This window comes from Lycorma delicatula, chromosome 2 (genome assembly GCF_047948215.1).
Source record: "Lycorma delicatula isolate Av1 chromosome 2, ASM4794821v1, whole genome shotgun sequence".
NCBI classification, from domain to species: Eukaryota; Metazoa; Arthropoda; class Insecta; order Hemiptera; family Fulgoridae; genus Lycorma; species Lycorma delicatula.
In genome coordinates this window covers 110,150,775-110,174,440 of record NC_134456.1, presented here as the reverse complement: position 1 = coordinate 110,174,440, position 23,666 = coordinate 110,150,775, and the positions used below count along the sequence as shown (strand labels likewise).

Genomic DNA, 23,666 nt, shown 5'->3' with positions numbered 1-23,666 from the left:
TGTGTTTATTCAAAATTTGATAGAAATTTTGTATTATATGTCATTAGTTAGGAATTTATAAATGATGGCTACCATATCACATTTTATCAGGTCTGATTCTTAGAAAAAAACTTCCTTTTTCTTATATCATTTCATCCATCTTAGCTTTCTCTTTATAATATTTGTCATGATTAATATGTCTAAAGAGTGGTCTACAGTATCTCTTGAATAATTACTCATCAGTGAAGTACTAAAAAAAATTTAGTTTAGCAAAGCTCCTACCTTGAAACAATTATTTTTCAGTTTAAGTCTACTACTTGGGGTGTACTGTAGGCCCTAGCTGCTAACTGGGATGTACATTGGAAACTAGCTGTAAAAAATATTAAATGGCTCTCAATTTGGTTAGGGTTGTAGGTATTTGTTTATTGTTTCGTTTTTATATTTTCAGGAATTTTTCTTACTGTAATTGATTTTTAACCTGGAGTGATCAATTATTTGTGTACTTCTTGATTGTATGTGTTTAATTTCTTAAAATTATTTATAATTTGTTTTCTCCACTAAGATAACCATTTAGTAGATTGGTATAATCTTACATATAATACAAAAACAGAACACTAAACTGTATATATGTTTCTTATAATTATACTAACTCCCCGTCACAGCTTCGCCTGCACTATATCGTTTTTCTTCAATTCTTTCCAAGGTTGAATTTCAAAAATCTAGAAATTTGTTTATTTACATGAAGATTGCACTCACCAAAAATCAGATTGATTTCTTCATATCTTAACGTTAAATTATAAATGTAGCTGATCTAAAAAAAAAATCAAATAGCCATATTAACCTTGAAACTCGAATTTCAAAAAATCTAGAAATTGGTTTATAAATATTTACATGAAGATTATACACACAGAAAGATCAAGCTGATATCCTCATTTGTTAACGAGAAATTAAAAAAATAGTAAATTTCATTGTTACTCCATTTTACCCCTTCAAACTCTGAATTTTAAAAACCCTTTCTTAGTGTGCAGTTATACTTTAAGAAGAACATGTATAAAAATTTTAATCAATTTATCTTTAGTAGTTTTTGCTTGGCATTGATTATGAATCACTCAAAATATTTTGTCTTCAGTTTCAATATGACTTCTATTGAAAATATCTTTACTGGAAAATTTCTTGAGCGGGGCTCACTGTAAGAAAGAAGCATGAATTAGCAGCTTGCCACTTAGCATACCGAATGAGAAGTGCAGCACCATAGTAATGGATTATTTATTATTTACAAGTTTTAATTTATAATCTTTTGTTAAAGTAATTTTTCATTTTTAGATAAAATTTCCAAATAATCATGATCTGTTAGATGGAGAGTACTTGATGCATGCGTAAGTCAGCCTTCAACCTACTAACAAATACCCCGTTTGAATTTTAAAAACAGACGATTGTTTGTAAGAGCAGCACCCAAAACATCATCCCAGGGACGCCGTGTTTGCTACCAGTTGAGGTGATAATTGGTGTAGCCTCCCATGAGGTGCTCTCATACCTCACCATTCTAGCACACAGTGATTCTAGCTACAGTTCACAGTTCACTAATTCAATTCATTAAAGTTGATACTTTAACCAGCGAATCTTCATTACTACTTATAGATATAGATATTTTTTTCAAGATGTAATATCTAAAAACCTTCTCAGTTATGCCAAGAAACATGGGTAAAAATCTGGTTGCAATTGATCAAGTAGTTTTTTTTTTATTTATTCTGGACAAACAAAAACCCTCTCCCTCTTTACATAATAATATAGATTTATCTGAATACTATTTATCAGTCTGCATGTTAATTTATTGAGTACTATATTGTATGGTTTCAAAATGTTGGCTGTCATGAAGAATTTGATTGATGTTTCATTGATTGAATTTTATATCAAGAATATAAAATTGCTTAGGTACATGTAAACAGTTCTAGTTTGGAATTTTTAAACTTTGAATAATACTCATTATTTCAGACACATAAGTGTATTACTGTTTACTGTTCATAGAACCCAGTTTTATATCATTCTTTTTATATAAATGTGGTAGTCATATTTTTTCAGTGTCAGAATTAAAAAAATTAAGTGCTATAAAAATAATATGTTAATATGGTTTTTTTTTTTTACAGAAAATCATAGAACACAATCTCAATTTGATAGGCATCGTGTCACTAAATTGGTCCTTTTTGAATTTGTAAACAATTTTATGTCTCTTTTTTACATTGCATTTGTTATTCAAGATATGGAAATGTTACGTAGTGTGAGTATTGATTGTTTTTCACTTTCTTTGTGTACACTAGTAATAGTTAAATAAAAGAGTGGCTCTTTTATTTACATTTCATAAATCTAGTGTTTTTATATTTTTAAAAATGACTGGCAAATTTAATGTAATTGTCATAGTCAAAGTTCTATCTAGTGAATAAAATCACCAAGAGTTTCATTCAGTAGCCATTGATACTTAGTTGTGGTGAACTAGCACCACTCTCAAGCAATGAAGACAAGAACTTCATTACTGATTGGAATTTCAACAGTGACATGAACTGGTTTTAACCAATCTGAATTGAATTCAAATCTGAAAATAATATATAGATTAGACATCGGTTATAATCATTTATTCTTATTATAATTTCATTTATATAGTGTTCATATGTGTATACACTCTTCATTATGTTTATATGTGCTTTCTGTTGCCAACATTTATGTTTTAAGTGATTTTTATATGCAGAGTGATCAAAAGCTTTTGCAAACTGCAACCTGATATCTATTTTTAAAGAAGACAATTAGTCTTCTTTAAAAATAGGTATTCAAATAATTACTATTAATGGGAAATTTTTGTCTACAAATGTAGCAGTTGTTTATAATGAAAGAAAATGTATTCTCTCAGTTTTGTTAGGTAACTGATGTTACTTGTCAAGTAACATCTCGTATACTTGTAAGTATACGAGATGTGGCTATTAAATAATGAGACCAATGGTGTAAAATATTTTATCTTAAATTTATACATATTTAGTTATTACCCTCTTCAATATAATCCCTCCTCTATCCCTACAACACTCCATGCAAATTTTCCGTTGTTCAAAACAGTGCTGGAAGCCTTCTTTTGTGAGCTCTTTCATGACACGTGTTGCTTTTTCTTTCACAGTTACAACGGTCTGAAATCTTGTTCCTTTTAATGCAGATTAGACCTTGGGGAATAGATAAAAGTCACATGGTGCCAAGTTAGCTGAATACGGCAGATGATCTAACAGTGGGAGGGATGTTATATTTGGCTAGAAGCATCTTGACAGACAATGCAGTGTGAACCAGTGCATTGTCCTGATGAAGAACCCATGACTTTCTTACTATTCTTTGGATATGGGCCTAAAACGTATCTAAGTAAAGTTTTTTGATATCACCAACCATTGGCCCAGGGGAGGAAAAACTGAGGTTTCGAAGACAAAACAAAACATACCTCCCTTAATTAGCACAGTATTGAATCAGTTTAAAGTGGTCGTTAGTCCTCTAAACAGTACCTAAAACTTTTGTCTAAAACAATTTTTGATATGACCAACCGTTACAGGAAGGGATGGCCAAAATGTAGCTGGAATTGTAAGATGGCTTGTCATATGCTTAACATGTGAAACTTTTTTCACATGCAACCATTGTCATATTGAGTAAATTTGAAGTTTTTCTTAATTTTAAGGTGGAAATCTTTTTTATCCCCTATTTAACACCAGTGAAAAATACCGCCTTCCGGCGTGCCAAAAGGGATTTTTTTTATACAGCCCCAGGAAGTTGGTTTTAGTTGAGCCTTGTGTAAAAATTGCAATCTTATACAAAACGTCAAATAAACTTTCCTGTGTTTATTTAGAACACTTTTTTCTGGGCAACCAAGTGATTTGACTAAAGAAAGTTATTTGGAATCCAGTACTCATTGGAACATTCACCTAAAAAATAACTGAAAACATTTTAGACAGCCTGTAACAAAACTACTGAACTCTGTGTGTGGTGTATCCCCACACATTACATATTCATTATTCACATAATGAATGCATTACAAGAACTAGACTAAGAGAAAAAATTACAATATGTTCTTCTAATGGTTCACATATTTTATTAAAAATAATATGACTATTTAGGATAAAGTTTATTTTACTGATAAAGCATGTTCTGGTTCAGTGAATAAATTTTCAATCAAAATTCAGGTGTTCAACTTAAAAGAGGGCCCATTACTCAGTTCTTTATACTAAATGCACATATTGGAGTGAGCTGGATAAAATAATGAAGAAGATGTTGGTATGACTGGAGCTGGAGTGGGGAGGACTGTTTATTGCTTGCATATTTGAGTATTGCCAGTCTGTATCAAGCTGGCTTTTAAACAAGATTGCGTAATTGTATGTGTTTGTTTGTTAAAATGCGGTTAACTGTTAAAGAATGTGTATTCATGATGTAAACTTATTTAGAGATGAAATCTCATGTGTGTTGGCAAAAGTTCTGGGAGAAATTTGAAAAGGAAGCACCAGTAAAAAGTGTTATTAAGAAGTTGGTTAAAAAATTTTTGAAACAGGTTCAGTGTTAGACCAGAAACGTGCTTGACACAGGTCAGTTTTAAACATGCAGATCATACCAGACACTGAAGCGCAGTTACAAAATCTCATAAAACATTGCAAAGATTAAGCCAGAAAAAGAAATTTCACCAGATTCAGCCCACACTGCACTGAGGAGAATACTAAAATGTTATTCTTATCAAATGGATGAGCTAACTAATGCTGATTATGCTAAATAGGTTCACTACTTCAATGGTTCAAGAACTTCATTAGAGGTAACATTTGCATTTTAGATCAAATGTTCCACAGATGAAGCATGGTTTTACCTGGTGTGTATGTTAATAGTTAGAACTACCAGATCTGGGGGTTCTGAAAACCTGCTCATTTTCTTTGAATCTCCCCTACACCTGCAAAAAATAGGGATATGTTGTACAATTTGTGAAGGCGATGAATAAAATGAATAAAAACAAAACCCTTGTTTTTTTTTTAAAACTGTGGTTACTGCCCTCTACCAAGAAATTATCCAATGTTCATAGCCTTACTGCAAGAGGACAAGCGTGACTGCTGGTTGCAACAGGACAGTGCCACTTCCTATACAGCTCACTCTACTATGGGGATGCTACATGATTTTTTCAGTGAAGAATCATTTCTACAGGATTTGGCCACCAAGATACCCTAATCTGACTAGTCCAGGCTTCTTTCCGTGGGGTTAGTTAAAAGAAAGTTTTTATAGGAGCAATCTACACACCCTGCAAGAATTAAAGACAAACATTACCAATGACATCCAGGAAGTAGACAGAATGTACAGCTAAAAATAGTTGCCAGAGACATGGTCAAACACGTTGACAAGTGTATAGAAGTGGATAGATATATTTTTAACAACTTCTCTAAATTATGGTGTAAGTGTTTGCCAATAGATTATTATTTATAGACTAAACTAAGTGATGAAGCCACTTTTTAAGTTGAACACCTTGTAGTAAAATTTTGTGTTCTGAGATGAGCATGCCTTCACATGCAGACCTATGAGGGTGATGCAAATATAAACTGGAATTTGTTTACAAATCAATTTTTATTTGACCCTTATATTAGATAAAATTTCCTTATTTTTCTGCATAGTTTCCTTCAATAGAAATATATTTTCTCCACCAGATGTAGTTGCCCCAGCGAAACTACGAGCTTGAGACGTCACATGCTGACATCTCATATTATTGTTTTCCAAAACATTATTTTTGTGCATAATTATTACTACATATTATTATTTCATTTTTCAACTTACAAACTTACAAATTTTTCAACAATATGGGCTCCCAAACAATACATTTATGTGTTGTGTGTTCAATTCTTTCCACTTGAGTTGATTGCATGTTGATTGCAACAATAACAATTCCTTAACCAATATTTAATGCTCTGCAAATGCATTATGGTATTATGTACAGGCCTATCAAAATTTATGCATGCAGTTAGAAATGATGTCTTTCGTCACGATTATATAGATCTGTCATTCGTAGTACACAATGTATATATTGTTACCACATATATGCCTAATTTATATAGACGGGCAAACATTGTAGCAACGATGTGAACTGTTGCACAGTATACAGACGTGCTGATACAAGCATCACTACCACCGCGCAGATGACTACGCAGTTCTCCCACCATAGCAGCACTGCAGCCCCACCACTATCAGGCTGCAATAAAAGAGTGGGCACAAGAGTAAATTAGCAATTCATTGTCGACCACCACCTGGAGAAGACCAAGGAGAAGAAGATGGATGGCCTGCCGAGAGAGCCGCTGGATGTGGACACTACATTCCCACTCCGGCTTCAGCTCTCCAGGCTTCAATCGCCCTGGCCGGCCTGCTGAGGGAGCAACTGCACGCAGACGCTACTTTCCTGCTCCAACTCCAGCTTGCCACGCTTAGCAGAAGGAGCTGGCCCAGTGTGGGATCGCTCAGGGAGAACCGCACCGGCGAAAGATGTCCGATGCAGACCCAACACTGCGGGGCTTTGGGGGCCACCACTGCCATGCTGTAGTGGGGATCCAATTGCCACTAACTGACGTGAAGCCTGGTCTTACTTCAGTGGACGAGCCACAACTACCCGACTTCACCGAAGACCAGTTTCTGGAATCAACAGCTCTTCTCAGAGCTAACACCAAAAAAATGGCCCTTTTCAGGGCCACCACAAGGTTATGAATTACATGCCATCGAAGCCATTCGGCGACAGTATAAAGAAATAAACTTTAATCCAGTTTATATCGTGTTCAGTGAAGGTATTTGGATAACGTTTTTGTGCGGTCATATTATTTTATAATTACTGATTGTTTTTTGCTTTTTTTTTGTAATATATTATTTTTTGTTTTATTTTTGTTCTTGTGTTATTAGTGCGGTTTGTTATAACAGAATTTAAATTCATAGTTAAGAAAAAAACGCTTAGGAGTCAAGCATGTGAAATTATCAATAATGTTTATGATTTTATGAAAAAATAAGCTGTAAAAGTAGGTAAATTAACTGACGACAAACATATAATTGGCATTCAGAAATGCAAAGAAAGAACTGCTGCTACTTGTGGGATATCAAGAACATAGGTCCAAAAACTCAGAAGAGAAAAAAGACATGATTCTTCAATCAGAATCCCAATCGTGTTCTTTCAGCACGCCGAAAACGTATAAATAACATTCAAAATCTGTCAGTGGACTGGACAGTTTTGATTTAGGTATAGTTAAAAGAACAGTTAATGAATTTCATTCAAAGAAGAATGAATTACCTACTTTAAAAAAAATAAGGCAAGAGCGTAAGTCATCTATAAATTTTAAAGGCAGTGAATCAACTTTAGCTGTTATTTTGAAAGAGTTAGGTTTCAAGTGTTGTAAAACTGAAAATAACAGAAAACTTCTAATGAGAAATCTGATATCAGGTGTAAGAGAATTGAATGTTTGCAGGCAATGGCTAAGTACAGACAAAGCAACATTACAATTGTTTATCTGGATGAAACATACATTTTAAGTTCACATTATTTGACAAAGTCGTGATCGGATGGTATTGTTGAGAGACCATGTGCCAATTAATAAAGGTGACCATTTAATATTAATTCATGCTGAAGGAGAAATCGGTTATATTCCAAACTCATTACTAACTTGTAACGCCAGTTCGAAAAGTGGCGACTATCATGACAACATAAATACAGGCAATTTCATGAAATGGGTGTGTGAAAAAATGAATTCCAAATCTTCCACCAATATCAGTAGTAATTGTTAATAAAATGCCCCTTATCACAATACAGGTTTTGATAAAGCACAAATACTTTTCTGAAGAAAAAAAAGATCGATTGGCTGGAGAAAACCCATATTCCGTATAGTTCAAAAATGCTGAAACCACAGTTATATGAATTAGTAAAGTTACATAAAACTAAAGTACAAAAATATCACGTGGATGAACTTTTTAAAAAACATGGGCATCGTGTTCTTAGACTCCCACTATACCATCCTTATTTGAATCCAGTTGAGATGGTATGGTCAACCGTAAAAAGACATGTGGCGAGTCATAACACATTTTTTTTTAACAAATGTTGAAAAATTAACTACGGAAAAAATTAATTCCACGAATGAAGAAGACTGGAAATCCTATTGTGAAAAAGTAAAAAATATTGAAAAAGAGTATGAAAAACTGGAACCACTGATAGATGAAATGACAGAATGTTATATTATATCTGTAGACTTTGATAGTGAAAGTGAAAATGAGAGTGACAGTGGCAGTGATTTATTTACCGAGGATGGTGAACTTGCTAGAAGTTTGAATTAGATGCATGAAGAAAATTCAAGTAAGCTCTTGTTTATTATTAAAAATTAATTATTACATATAAGGATTATAAAGAATTAATTACATATTGTTTATAATAAGTAAATGTAAATATGATAGTTATTACTGCGAACAATATGATAATAAGTGATACTTTGATTTAATATCCAAGTTAATGTTTTCAGGCCGAGTACTAATACACAGTTTGCTTGCGACGTCACAACCTCATACATTGGTTGGGCCTAGTGTAGGTAGCTTCCTGATCCCCAACAACCAATTGCACCCAAAATGTTAGACTGCGACATTGTCTTAGAAACTTCATCAGTGAAGTGATGTTCATGATTTTCATTCTCTATTACATTGCAGCCACTTCATAATTTTTTGGCCCAATCAGACAGTTGAGTTTTTGACAGTGTAGCATTTCTGAATTGTGCTTGGAGTCAAGTCAAAATTTCAGAGGATTTGACTGACGCCTTCATTGGCAAGAAATCAGATTATAATTTGTTGCAAAATGGACATAGTATCCCTTGCTCAGACATTCTGATTCTGGTGTGGGGACATGACCTATCGGCATGACTGGCCAGTTGCTCCCCTCCATACATATCCTACTAACTATCTGCAACGCTCCACCACATTCAGTGCTATTTCTCACTCCATGTTTATATTTGAATTAACCTTGTTTGAGCTTTATCATGAAGAAGAACATTACTATTGTTTGATGAATGAAACTTTAGATACAATGAATGGAGCAACAGCACATGTAGCAAACTCAACAATACAAGTATTATATGACTTATTGGGAACCTGTTAATTTGTTACAAATGTGATAAAATATAGATCTTAAGACTTTTCTCCTTCTGATGTTCAATTGTATTGGTTTTTAAAACATGTATATTCAAGTAATATCCATAACTTGATGAATTGAAATAAATATTCAACATTTTATTCCCACCATTTCAAACGAAGCACTAGAGAATTTTCAACTAGATTGAAACGTTTTTCAGTGAATGCATTGTGGTATATGGCAGTTACTTCCAGTAATTGTGTTTCAAAATCTACTTTAAAAAGTATAATTTTGTAAAATCTGATTACTGTTTGGGTTACTTGACTAATTTTTTGTGTGGTATTAAGAATAAGAAAGTTATTTATGGTCATTTAATTATTTACATGTAATTATGGGCAAATATCTAAGGCAAGTATGGGTACTATGAGCAAGTATCTGTATACAGTCAGATTATTTTTATTTTAATGAATTTAATTTTATTAAGATTCATATTATTTCTTTGTACTGTTAAACTACATTTATGTTAGATTAAATAAACCACCTAATACAGAATATTGAGATAAGATATATCTAAACCTTAATTTTTCATGAAAAAACTTTTGCAGAATCCTGCAACCTCAGTCATGACTGAAATAATCTTATTACTGCATAAAAAATATTCAAGAATGAAAATACTAAAATATGAAAAACACGTATTAATTTACATGAATGCTGCAATCTGTTTTTATAAGACCGTCTCCCTCAAACACTGTCTGATGGTTTATCAAATTGGAATTTTGTTTGTATTTACATATGTAATATTTTTCTAATGTATTTAATTTTATATCATCTTTATTAATTTCTAATATTTCTAAACTTATGTTAATATTAGAAATAAAATGTTTATTGTTTATTAGATGTACTGCCATATTTGATAAACCTAATTTATTATTTTTGTAATTTTTAAGTTCAAGAAATCTAGTTTTAAATCATCTATTTGTTTTTCCTATATAAATAACCATCTTAATCATTACATTTAATTTTATAAATTACATACAGATTGTTTATTTTATTATTATTTTTGTTTCTTAAATATTTTATTATGTGGTTATTAGATTTATATGCTGGTTTAAATATTTCTTTATAAGTTTTATTAATGTTTTCAGTGATAATATTAGTATATAAACACTTATGTTTATTTTTTCACGCTTTTTTCCCTTATTATGTATTTGTTATAAGGTATTTTGCTTTGATAGTTGTTTTTTATATATGTTATTAATTAAAATAATATCATATCCACTTTTTACTGCTAAATGATGTTTATGATGTTTATTTCATTATTTAACTTTATTATGTATTATGTGTGTACTTGATTACTCTATAAATCATATTTATTATTAAGTGTTAGTTTTATGAGGCCAAGGGTGATTGATTTTTTATGAATTGTTATATATAGAGATGTAGGTTTTCTATATACTGATGTTTCAATTTGGTTGTCCTTGTTTATTTTGAGATCTAGCTAATTTAACATTTTAATTATATCTTTTTCAAAATGTGAATTTTAAATTTTTATTATAAGAATTCAATTTGTTTAATACATACATACATACATTGTTTATTACTGGGTTTTATATATATTGAGAATATCATCAACATAATGTGTCCATATTTAAGAATTTTATGCGTATGTTATAATTTACTCTCATATTCCTGTAAATATATTTCTGACATAATTGCTGATAGTGGAAATCCCATATGTAAGGTATTTTCTTGTGTATAATATGTAGTATTAAATTCAAAATAGTTTTGTGGACATGTATGTCTTATAATAGTGAGATACCTTTAATAAATTTGGATGTTGATAAATTTTTATGTTATGGTTTATAGGTACACTAGGATACATGTTAGTTATGTCATAACTAACCATTTATGTCTTTATTTATATGTAAACTATTTCATTTATTTAGTAATTAGTAACCATTTAAATATAATGATTGTTATGATATTTATGTAGGAAAAACAAATAGATCCTTTAAGACTAGATTTCTTAAACATCATAGAAATTACAAAAATAATAAATTAGGTTTATCTGATACGGCAGACCATATTAGAAACATTAAACATTTTATTTTTGATATTAACATAAATTTAGAAATATTAGAAATTAATAAAGATAACATAAAATTAAATGTATCAGGAAAATATTCAAAATTTCTATTTGATAAACCATCAGACAGTGTTACGAGACGGTCTTATAAAAACAGCAACAGATAGCACCACTTATGTAAATTAACGCACAGTTTTCATTATTTTAGTATTTTATTTTTAAATTTTTGTTATGCAGTAACAGAATTATTTCAATCATGACTGAGGATGCAGGATTCCACAAAAGTAGCATGAAAAATTAAGGTAAGATATGTCTTATCTCAATATTCTATACTAGATGATTTAATAGAATGTAAGTATTATTTTATGTATAATTTTATTCAAAATTTTCTGGCTAAAAGAGAGAAAGAATTGAGAACATAGGTAAAAAGCAAGTACACTTTGTTACTTTTTCTTTAGTACATAGGTATTACTAAATTTTGAAATTTTATTCATTTATTTATTTTTATTTTTTTGTAAGATTATTTAAGAACACATTGATATTATTTTCATTTACTTTTATTGTACTATTTTTTATTATTAATGTATTTTTTCCTTAGCAATTGGCTGTGTTACTTATTATACTTCAGTTGTTAAACAATATTCAGGAATCTGTTTTACCATTAATTCTGCGATATTCTTCTAATAAGGTATGATGTGATTATTGATAATTTTCTTTTTTAGCTTAGATATGATGATTTTTTAACTTTATTTCAACGATATGAAAATGTGAAATCCGGGTTGATTGTAGTTTAACCCATATTATATGATGACTATTAGCTTTTTATTAAAAGAGAAAGATTACTGCAGTTATAAAGACTGTTTTTTGAGATAGTTGTTCTAAGCAAGGACACCCAAAAGCTAAAGAAATTGCTTTCATCACAGTTCAGATTGTACTGAAATAATACATTTTTATAAAGAGAAACTACTTTAAAATGATTTTTTTTAATACATTTTGAATTTTCAAAATTTTTGAAGTATTACAAGTTTAGCATGAATAAAAAACAGTATTTTTAGTTGATTTATTGTTTGCATATTTAGCTTGGAAAATATAATCAATATTTATAAAATATAGAACCTAAATGCAGCATGTTATAGCCAAAATAAATTCCCAGCACCATTTATTTCTTCCAAGATCATATGTTAGCAGGTTTTTTAATCTCTTCTTTAATCAGATCCCAATAAGCATTTGATTGTTACTAATGTATGGTGCATTAACGAGAAGGAAGTAGAAGAATGCATAGCTTTAGTTTGTTATGTTTAAAAATTATTTTTTTTTAAGTCCTTCCTTTAGGTCTTCAGGTCACTGTTATCTGCATATGAATAGAACTTCTTTCATCTTGTTAGGCCTTCACATTTCCTTTCTTCTATTAATGTGCCTAACTATGTGATATTGTACACCAACAAAGCACCCACCACAAACTTAATAAAAATGTATTTCTACTAGATTTTAATCTTTATATATTATCATTTTTATTTATTTTCTTAATGTGTACATTGCAATCTGTTCAACTAGTGAACAATAAGCGACCCCCTCCCCCCCAATGGCCCAATGAGATGAATATCATTTGTATGACATGTAAATGAAGTTTAATCTTGTACAGACTCAGGCTGACCACTCCTGAGATCTGTGGTTAATTTAATCAAAGTACACAGGTATCCACTGTCTAGTATTTGAATCCGTATAAAAATAACTACCCTTTATTAGGATTTGAACCTCAAAATAATTAAAAATAGAATACTGAATTGAATGTATCAGCCATACTAACAAAATACATAGGAACGTAAATAACAAATTAATAATTTCAGTTCAAAAATCAAATTACAAAAATATTTAATTTTTTTATACATAAATTTAATTCTTTTTCAACAAAATAATCTATCAGTAATTAATTATTATGAATTATTAAACAAACCTACCATTGTTACTACTCGGTGCTGCCATTATAAAAAAAAATCAACAACTCCATATGTCAATGTAATTTGATAAATAATCTAATTCTTGAGATGCAAAAATTCTAAAAATCCCGACAAAAATTTGAATTCCCAAACCAATCCTGCAACCACGAAAAAATCCTGTTTTTCAGGAAAAATCCCATACATTGGCAATCCTGGCATTAATAGTAATTGCACAGTGCAATGGTGAATGTAAGTACAGTGAATGGTACGGTTAGCTGCCAATAAACATGTTACATCTTGTTAAGTCTTGTCATAACCTGTCGGCCAAGCTCTACCATCTCATCATCTTCAACCCACCCACCCCTATCCACTCAGTTGTTTAGCTATAAGAATAAATAATATAATATTGTTTGGCTTATAGTATAAGCCAAAAAAGGGAATATATTATATTAATTTATTAAAAAAAGAATGTTTTATGTCTATTTTATAGTATCACATTTTTGCAATTTTTTAACTTTTTATAAATTTTGACATTGCGATTTGTGAAATATCGTGACATGTTGTGAAAAAATGAAGGTTATTTTCGAATTCAGTGATAAAAATTACATAGGAATCAATTTTCAAAAGTTAAATAACATTCTACAGCCCAAATTTTGCGGGCTTGTGTAATTGGTGATTTCAATGCCCATCACTATTCATGGGACTCATCATCATGTTCTTTGGGACGCACTATAGTTGATCGGCTGAGGTAGAGCTTAGATCTCTGCTTATTGAACAATGGGCAGCAGCCATTTATACCATCTTCAATCAGCTACATTTTCATCCATCAATCTGTCATTTTGTCCATCATCCCTACACCCACATCTTGCGTGCTGCATTTCCAAAAAATTTCTTTGAAAGCAATCACAGACCGGTTGATATCTCAGTCGGTAGTCGTGATTTGCCTCTGAGTCAGCCATGCACATGGGTGGTTTGGAAAGCAGACTGAATCAGATACAAGGATTCTTTTGACTAGTATGACAAGAATGAAAGTGTGATCCACCAACTTTCCAAGTTTACACACCTGATACTTGATAGCTGCTCCAAAACACAATAACCCATACTTTCCTGCTTGAGGGAACATGTTGACCCTCAACTGTTTTTACATGGTGAACCAGTTGAACTATACAAGCAGGTTACATTTTTGAGATTGTGATTTGACCAACGATTAACATGGGCAACACATTTAAAGAAACTAAAGGTAAAAAAATTAAAAATGCTAGACATGCTGAGCGTTCTAACCAATACTCATTGGAGCTGATTGACTATGCACATTGCACTTCTACTGAGCTCTGGTTCATCCATAACCCTCTTAGAATGCTCATCATTATCATTTTATGCTCATAGTCCATCATTCATTTATCTCTCTTTATAAAGGTGTGTTTCATTCAAGACCACTGATCAGTCTACTGATGAACAGGGTGAGCCATCTATTTGGAATAGACGATATCAAATAATCTCTGTATATAGCTCACATTAAAGTGCAACCAAATCATCCAACTTTTGATGCAGTGTTCTCTAACCTGCATCTTAATCAATATCAGGAACAGCCAAGATCTTCTGCTTCACTAGGCATCAGCGCATAACGTTAAATATACAATTACCTCCTGTTCTTATTGTTACTCAAAGTTATTAACCCCCTTGGCAGCCTTTTCTCGTAAATTATTGCTTTAGTCTTTTTAGATATCATAAAAACTGTACGAATCCTGTTATCTTGCAAGAAAGATTTTATATTATCAAGAACATGAATTCTGATGCTATAGTTTATATAGGTGATTCTAAACACTAATTCTGTTAGTTGTGGTTGGCAACAGATGTACATGTTTGACCTTCCCAGCTTCATTAATGTTTTCATCACAGAGTTGTATGCTTTTAATAAAGCTTTAAATATAATTAGCCTAATATCATGATTAGTGACATGTACTCCAGACACCTTTTCTGTGAGATTCACTTTATCATTTCGGAGATGACTGCATTACACAACTGTGAGCTTCTGCTGGATCCCCATCATATCAGAATTTTAGGCAGTGAGCATGAAGATAGTGTAGCAATAGAGGCTTATTTGCAGCCTCCTTTCACTAATCACATTGTTTCTGAAGACATTGTCTGTTTTCTTCAGAGAGTGGTACTTGATGAGTGGCAAAGTGAATTTAATGCTACCCCATCATCAATAACTTCCTCTAATTAAGAACACTGTGTCTCCATGGAGCTCCTCATGCAGTAATAATCATTGAGAGGAGGTTATTATCTGTGAATAGGGCACATTAAATTTACTCTGAATCAGACTGATGCACCTGTTTGTGTTCGATGTGACTGCCAACTGATTGTATACCACATCCTTGTGGGCTGTGTCTGTTATGTGGCATTGCGTCAGAAGTTTAAACTAGGGGCTAACATCTGAAGTATGTCAGGGAACAATAAAACAATGTTATCGAATGTCTCTGTAATGTCTATCTAATGTCAAATTTTTAGGTCGTGCTGTTGGATTCAAAAATTTGATTTTTCATATAATCTTTATTGTTTATTTAAACTATTTGGCTTATGCTAGTTAATAATTTATTTCTTTTAAGTTACATTTTTAATGTTATATTTCATAGTGGTTTTATTTCCCTTTTAGCATATATCATAGATGTTTTCCATCTATGCCGTGTTTTTATATTGTTGTTGTTAAAACTTTAAATTCATTTTTAATTATTACTTTTTAATATTTATTTATATATTATATAAATATCATCTCTAGGGATTGATAATGACACTTTATTCTGCACCCAAGAAGAAAAAAGAATGTAATATTTTATTTAAATATAATTTTTTTCATTTGTTGAGTGTGAAAATTTTGGAGAATATTTCTCAGATTAAAAGCATTTTATATTCAAAAATATATCTTGATATTTAAAAACATTTTTCTTTTTTGTATTTGAAGTTTTACTATTTCAGGTTTCAGAAATAAAAAATATTGTAAAAAGAAAATCAAAAAATAATGAACAGAATGATTTTGGTAAAGATTTAGGAATAGAAGAGTTGGCTTCAGATGATAGTCGTGTCCTTCAAGCTTTACAAGAATCACAAATGGATATATATGAGGTATACACATTTATTTATAGATATTTTTATTGTATTAATTTGATTTTAACAGAATTTAGTCTTTTGCTACAAGTTAGCAAAATTTTGTTCCTATACTATTAGTTTGTAACATAAGTTCACGTAGACTTACCAGATCAACCAGCCTACCCTCTAAGAGTTTGAAATTATGTTGGGGTTGAAATTCATCTCCAAGGCAAGTCTAGTTTAAGTATGATTATTTAAATTAATTACTGTTTAATTCATTTGAAGTTTTTTTATGGCAATGTATAACTCATGAAACACTATATATATATATATATATATATATATATATATATAGAGAGAGAGAGAGAGAGAGAGAGAGTGTGTGTGTGTGTGTGTGTTATATATATATACACACACACACACACACACACACGTCTTTTAAAACCAGATTTAATGAACATATTAGACATTATAAAAATGGAAAATTGGGTTTATCTAATCTTGCTGATCACCTTGTCAACAATAAATATACTATTTCTGATATTCAAACCAATTTGGAAATATTGGAAATTAAGAAATATAATATAAATAGTAATACAAGTTTAGACATTTTGGAGAAATATTACATATATATATATATATATATATGTATATATTCAGCTTGATAAACTTGCAAACAGAATATGAAAATTACATACTTATAAGGTCTGCAGTAGATGGCAGCACTTATTCAAATAAAAATAATGATGGTACATAAATCCAATTTAATTTAATTTAAATTCATACAGTACTATAACATTGGCTAGTCAAGACACATAGTATATTTTATATTTTATCCTATTTATTTATTTATTTTAATTCTAATTTTATCAATTCTGAAATGGTATTTTATGTTTGTAGTTTTTAATTTCCACGTTTTAATTTTATATATTTAAAAAAGGTTTTAAATTGTGATTTAAAAAAAAAATGTTAATATTTTAATTTGAAAAAAAAAATGAAATTACATATATTATCAAAAAATGTTTATATATATTTTAAATGTCTTCAAGTTCAATATGTAGTTTGATATAAAAATTAGAAAACAAAAATTACAACTGAGATGTGAGGGTTGCCATGAAAGTGCTATTGTAAAGTTATGAAAAAAAAATATGAAAGTATCATCTTATTTACTTTTTAATTTCTGTACTTAGGTGGATCAAGTTGGATTATACATACAATTCATATATATATATATATAGGAGTATCTCAAAGTTCTCCTGAGACTTTTACAACCTATTCTACTCATGAAAATAATTGAAAAAGTTCATATAAACATATGTCCTAAAATTTTTTGCGAGTTACGGCTAGTGAATGATTTTGCTAGAATTTCAGTTACGCTGGTAAAATGAGGTCGTATGACATTTTTAGGACGTTAATCAAGGGGAAGAATTAATCATTTCTTGTAGTTTTTGAAATAAAAAATCGAATAATAAAAGAATCGAATATTACAGAACTATATCTGCAGTAGTTTATGAGAAATGTGGGTATGAAACCCAATAAAGTAGAATAAAAATACCTGTTTTTTTATGTTTGATATAGAATAATTTTTTTAAATGTGTAATAAACACAAATTTTTTAAACAAAATTTGTAGAGAATTTAATTCTGAACAAAATGATGCAAGTTGAACAAAAAAAGGAATGTTAGAAAACTTTGAATTTTATTTAGAAACTGTTCTCTATACCAAATTGCATTTTATGTACCAGTTTTATAGCAAATTTTTGAAAATGAGCCCACCATTTTCTACATATTTCTTGGTGCACTTCTGTACTGCTTTTGTTGCTCTTTTTAGTTCTTTAGGGCTGCCCTTAAGTTGCTAAGCTGCATCCACAATGCAGACAATTAATTCCTCACAAGAACAAATTTTTGTTTTATATACAATATTTTTCATTCATCCCCAGACATAAAAATCTAAAGATGTAAGATCAGGTGATCTTGATGTCCAGGAATGTGGATCTGCACAAACTATCCATCTGTCTCAGGCAGACGATTTAAGTGTGTGAAATGCCGCTAGAGCATTGGGGAGGGTAGGCGTGCCATTAAGTATATGTTGTATCTCAGCACTAGAGGAGCATCTTCAAGCAGCTGCAGCAATTCTTTTGCATGCGATAACTAATTGAATGTAAAGGATTAATTCGAATCACCAACTTTTAACAGTATTATTTCCATCTGTATCTTGTATGTATGAAATTCATTAGTATATGACCAAGTTAGGTACAGCAAATGAAAACAATCTGCCAGTTAGTTGTGGTTGCAGAAGATGACATAATGCTCTTTTATGAATAAGTCCAAGGATAGACTGTTTCTGAGATTCGCAAATTGCATGAAGCTTCTTCCACACAGTAGACATGGGAGTAGTGCGTGAGATGATATCTACATAATTCTGTTATGACTTTCTCCTAGCATCTATGAATATATGACACCATACTACTACTACTGCTTTACAATAAAAATTTAGATGTTCATTTGTAGGTGTGCCTGCCATCATTTCTTTATCATGTATTAGTAGTCATCATTCCACCAGGGAATGGAGGGAGGCTTGGATTTCCTGATGTTTGTGGGATGAATCTACTTCATTTTCAAATACCAGGTAGATAAAAGAGGTAATTTGATCTAGGGTGTCAGCATTACCATCATACTGTGATGGAGGCATATGGTAACCATTCCAATTTGCTCTTTCAACAGTCCATCTCTGTGGTCTTTTGTTCACCACACAGTCAGCACCAAACCAATAATAATTAGTTTATGGTCACTGTCATAAAAGTTATCACAAACAGACCAATTAAGACCAGGTAGTAAACTGGGTGAGCATAAGGAGAGGTCGATGTCAGGCAAAGTAGATGATGACATAAATGTGAATGATCCATCATTCAGCAGCAGAAGTCCAAGTCTTGTCTCATTCTGTTTATGATATTTCCTCGAGGGAAACTTACTATTCAGCCCTGTGAAATATGGTGGGCATTAAAGTCTTCTACTATTAACAACAGAGATGGAATTTGGATGAGGAAATTTTTAATAACTAGTGGATCAAACTCAGAGTTCAGCAAGAGATATAGGTTGCAGATGTACAGTTTGAAAGAGACAGATTTTTATGGCGACTGCATGTATGAGGGTAGCTAGTGGTATCCTTGTAGCTGATAACCTATCCTGCATAAAAATAGCAACCCCACAACACTCTCTACTGTCTACAAGACAGTCGTATCTCTCAAACAAATAACCAGTGAGTATTTTTCTGCATCTTGCTAAAGAAGGTGCATTTCTTGGAAGCACATTATTAAAGGTTCTTTTACACGCACCAATACTCTTAACATCTTCAGTGCGGGACTGAAGATCTCGAACATTCCACTGTATAATGTTCAAAATGAAGGTAATTATAGATATAGTTTTATATATATATATAGTAAATTATTATAGTAAGATATAGAATTACAGATGTATAAAAAATTAATTATAGGTGATTTGGTTTTTATTTTTAGAATTTTTAATTTTTATAACCTCCGAGTTGGGCAGTTCCTCAACTATATCCTCTAGTACACAAGGTGATGGTGAGAAAGATTTTGAAAAATGGGAAATCACAGTCGACAACCCAGACGGGGTATTTTTGTGGACTCCCTTAACAGGGAGCTTATTATATGACTTTTTCCCAGCTGTATTTACTTATGTATGTAAAGGCACAGATTTCAGAGGGATCCCACTAGCATTGTTTTTGCTGCCTGCAACTACTGACTTCTTGTTAATCTTAGGTAGCTTGATCAAATAATATTTGAACAAGCTTTTTTAACTTGCTGCAGGATCTTCATTGTTGATTACCCACATTTTCAGGAGCTCGTCTTGATGTAGCAGTGGCTAATGAGACGTCTGGTTTAACCAGATTACAAGAGTTTAACGACTCTTTATACTCTCTTCGTGTGGCCAAAAAGATAGCTTCTGCTCAGTACAATTCTTTAGAATTCCCTTCTCATCTTTAAAGGTTGGGCAATCTCAGGAGGAAGCTGAATGTGATCCACTGCAGTTCGCACATTTTTCATCTTTCGCAGTTAGTATCATTGTGACATTCTTTAGCACATCTTTCAGTTTTCGAGCAAGATGTAGTGTGGTCATATACATAACATTTGAAACATTGCTATGGACTGGGGATGAAAGGTGTACCCGAACCAAAAGGTAACCTACTTTGTTCTTCTCCAGTGGTATCAAAAAGCTGAATGTTAATATAAGGGAAGGTGTAGGTTCTTACATTCCACTCTGCAGTTTCATTATTCACTTCACCTCTACAACACCTTGTGGATGAAGCTCATCTGCCACTTCAGTAATGTCAATCTCTAGACGGTCCCGACAAAAAATTACTCCATGGCTTGTATTTAAGGTTTTGTGACATATTATACTTATGTTATACCACCCATGTTGGCAAGATGTAAGAGAGATCAACTAAATGATTTTAAATGGTTTAAATGATTTTAAATGATTAAATTGATTTTAATTTGAAAATGATTTTAAATGGTTAAATGATTTTTCAGATGGACCACCAACTATCATAGGGGTTTTTTCAGTACTAGTAATGTTGGTCTCAAAAGTATTGGATAAATACAGGACCACCTCTGCAGAGGTGTACAGAGGCTAAAGCTAAATACCGCGGTTCACCCAGGTCCCCAGGCAACATTGTTCCACTATACACATTGACTCACTATATAGAGCCATCCACCCATCGGCATAAGTTTTCACCTTGGATTATGGTTGCATTTCATAAGGTGTCACAACACCACAGATTGTATATGTAAGAAGAAACAGTGTAAGATGTTGTGTTGCTGTGTAAGGATATGTTATAATTTGTGTAGTGTTTATGGTATGGTGTATGTGTAAAAGGTTCAGCAGCTCAGTGTGTAATGAGAAGGAAAGCTACACAGGTTAGAGCTGTGGGGACACCAACCCCCTAAGTCTTAAAGAGTAAGACTCCCATTGGGGTAATCACGTTCAAACTAAAAACCACAGAAAACCTTTGCTGACAACAGCACAGTTTACAGTACCTAGTATACTTAATGTAACCTACAGAATGATTTAAGCACTAATACAATATTGTGCATTGTTGATCAGCTGTTGTTATTTTATTACCAACATTGAAATAATATTTTTTTAAATAATTTATTGTATTTATGTCATTCATAAAAAAAAATTATCTAATTTTTATTTAATTATTGTTGTGTAATTTCCAGAGTTTTTTAACATTTTTTAACAATAAATTTTGTTTTTATAAATTATTCAGGTCACCAAAAAAAGAAAATCTGGGTTTTGTTTACATTAAATAAGTACTATTCAGAAAAATATAGTAATGTACTGTTTCTAAATAAAATTTGAATTTTTCTAACATTTCTTTGTTTTATTCAACTTATATTACACTATGTTGTTCAAAATTAAATTTTCTACAAGTTTTGTTTAAAATTTTTGTTTATTACCCTTTTAACAAAATTATTATACATCAAACAAAAAAAACAGGGCTTTTACCCCAATTTATTGGTTTTTACCACAGATTTCTCAAAAACTACTGTAGATACAATTCTGGGACTTATTTTATTTGATTTTCAGGTCAAAAACCATAAGGATCACTAATTCTGCCCCTTAATTAATGTCCCAAAAATTTCAGTTCAACCTCATTTCACCAGGATAGCTGAAATCCAAGTGAAATCTTTTACTACCTATAACTCACAAACAAAGCATTTTAGGATATATGTTTATATGAAATTTTCCATTATTTTAACAGTTAGAATAGGTTATAAAAGTCCTGGGAGAACTTCATGATACATCTATGTATGTGATATATATATATGTATATATATTTCATTTTAATCCCCCTCCCCTCAGCGATTTTCTCATAAATTACACACAATACAAAAAAATTATCTAAACAAAAGTTACTCGGACTGGAGAGGGACACCTCTTGATGACCTTGACATTTATTTCAAGTTTGACACAAATTTTTAAATGAAACTGACCAATTTTTGACCCCACCAATGAAAAGAGCAGAAACTTTTACATTGAATATGTGGTCACACATATTACCTTGGAACTTTTTTGAAGGAGAAACAGCTAACCTTCAGAGATAGTGTTAGATGGTTAATACACATTTTGAGGGTCATACAACATAATATTCATATTCCAGGACATTTATTTCGCAGATTACTGAAAAAAACAAAAATGAGTACAGAAGGTATGTGGATAGGAGAGGGACATCCGACATTGACTATGACCATGAGGTCCCCCCTTTGGAGGTTGTTCCAAGGCCATCAAGGTTTTTTCAAATGGAATTACTTTTTTTGTTAGCATCAATGAAAAGCGTGAAAAATGTCATATTGACCGTACTTGAATGTAGTCATGGCATTTTGTGATGGTTTTATTTTTGCCAGCCTTTTGACATTCATGGTTTAGGATTTAATGACATATGGTATCCGATTAACACAATTTACTCACTTTCAAAGACAGTATCAGGTGGCAATCCTCTTCTCACAATTTAGAAACCAATATTTGTAAATATCTACGAAAAGAATCCAGCATCCATATAACACTAACTCTTATGGTTAGTTGTATGACATTCCAAGGTCATATGTGTGACCACATATTCCAATGTAAAATTTTCATTCTGTTTGAAAAAATCATGTTAACTTGAAATAATGGTAAAGGCAAGTTCCAGGTCATCACGAGATTCCCCCTCCAGTTCAAGTAACTTTTGTTTAGGTCATCTTTTTCATATTTTGTGTAGTTTATGAGAAAATCACCTGGGGGATAAAATGAAACATCCAAAATATATATATATATACACACACACACACACACACTTGTATGTATATGTATACATTCATATATACATACTTGTATATTGCGTGTATGTGTATATATATATGTACATACACACAAGGTATGATTGGAAAATTTTAAGACTGAGCTTGTAATTTCTTACTGGCAATATTTTCAGGCTATTATGATGAATCTCCTTCAAAGTATCAAAGTATTCCCCTTCTGATTGAACACACTGACAACAACAGTGTTTCCACTATTGGAAGCATTCCTGAAAATTCTCTTTCTTAAGGGTTATATGAACCCTCTCCTTATTTGCCTGGAAGTCTTCAATTGATTTATTTTCTCCTGCACATTTTCATGCAAACATCTAGGGTCAAATTCATGATGCATGATACCTGTAGAATCAAAGAGAACCACCAACATTGTCTTCACACTCACCCAACTTTGTTGGGTTTTTTGATTGTGGCAAACTTGGACCCTTTCACTGCAAGGCCTTTGTTTCCGAGTCACATCTATAAACCTTGATTCGTCACCTGTAATTACCCTGTTTAACAAATCTGAGTTAACTTCAGCTCAATTAATCAGTTCTTGGGACACTTCAACTGCTGGTCTGATAATAATTTCAGAATGAAT

General features: G+C 31.5%; 1 protein-coding gene across 1 annotated transcript in view; it reads left to right on the top strand.

Annotated features, from left to right (window-relative positions):
- Axs (Abnormal X segregation) overlaps positions 1–23,666 on the top strand; it is an 89,731-nt gene that overhangs the window by 49,199 nt on the left and 16,866 nt on the right. The window contains exons 8-10 of the mRNA XM_075356033.1: positions 2,124–2,254; positions 11,785–11,874; positions 16,100–16,246. Of these exons, the coding sequence (XP_075212148.1) occupies positions 2,124–2,254; positions 11,785–11,874; positions 16,100–16,246 (368 nt within the window). The remainder of the gene's footprint in view (positions 1–2,123; positions 2,255–11,784; positions 11,875–16,099; positions 16,247–23,666) is intronic.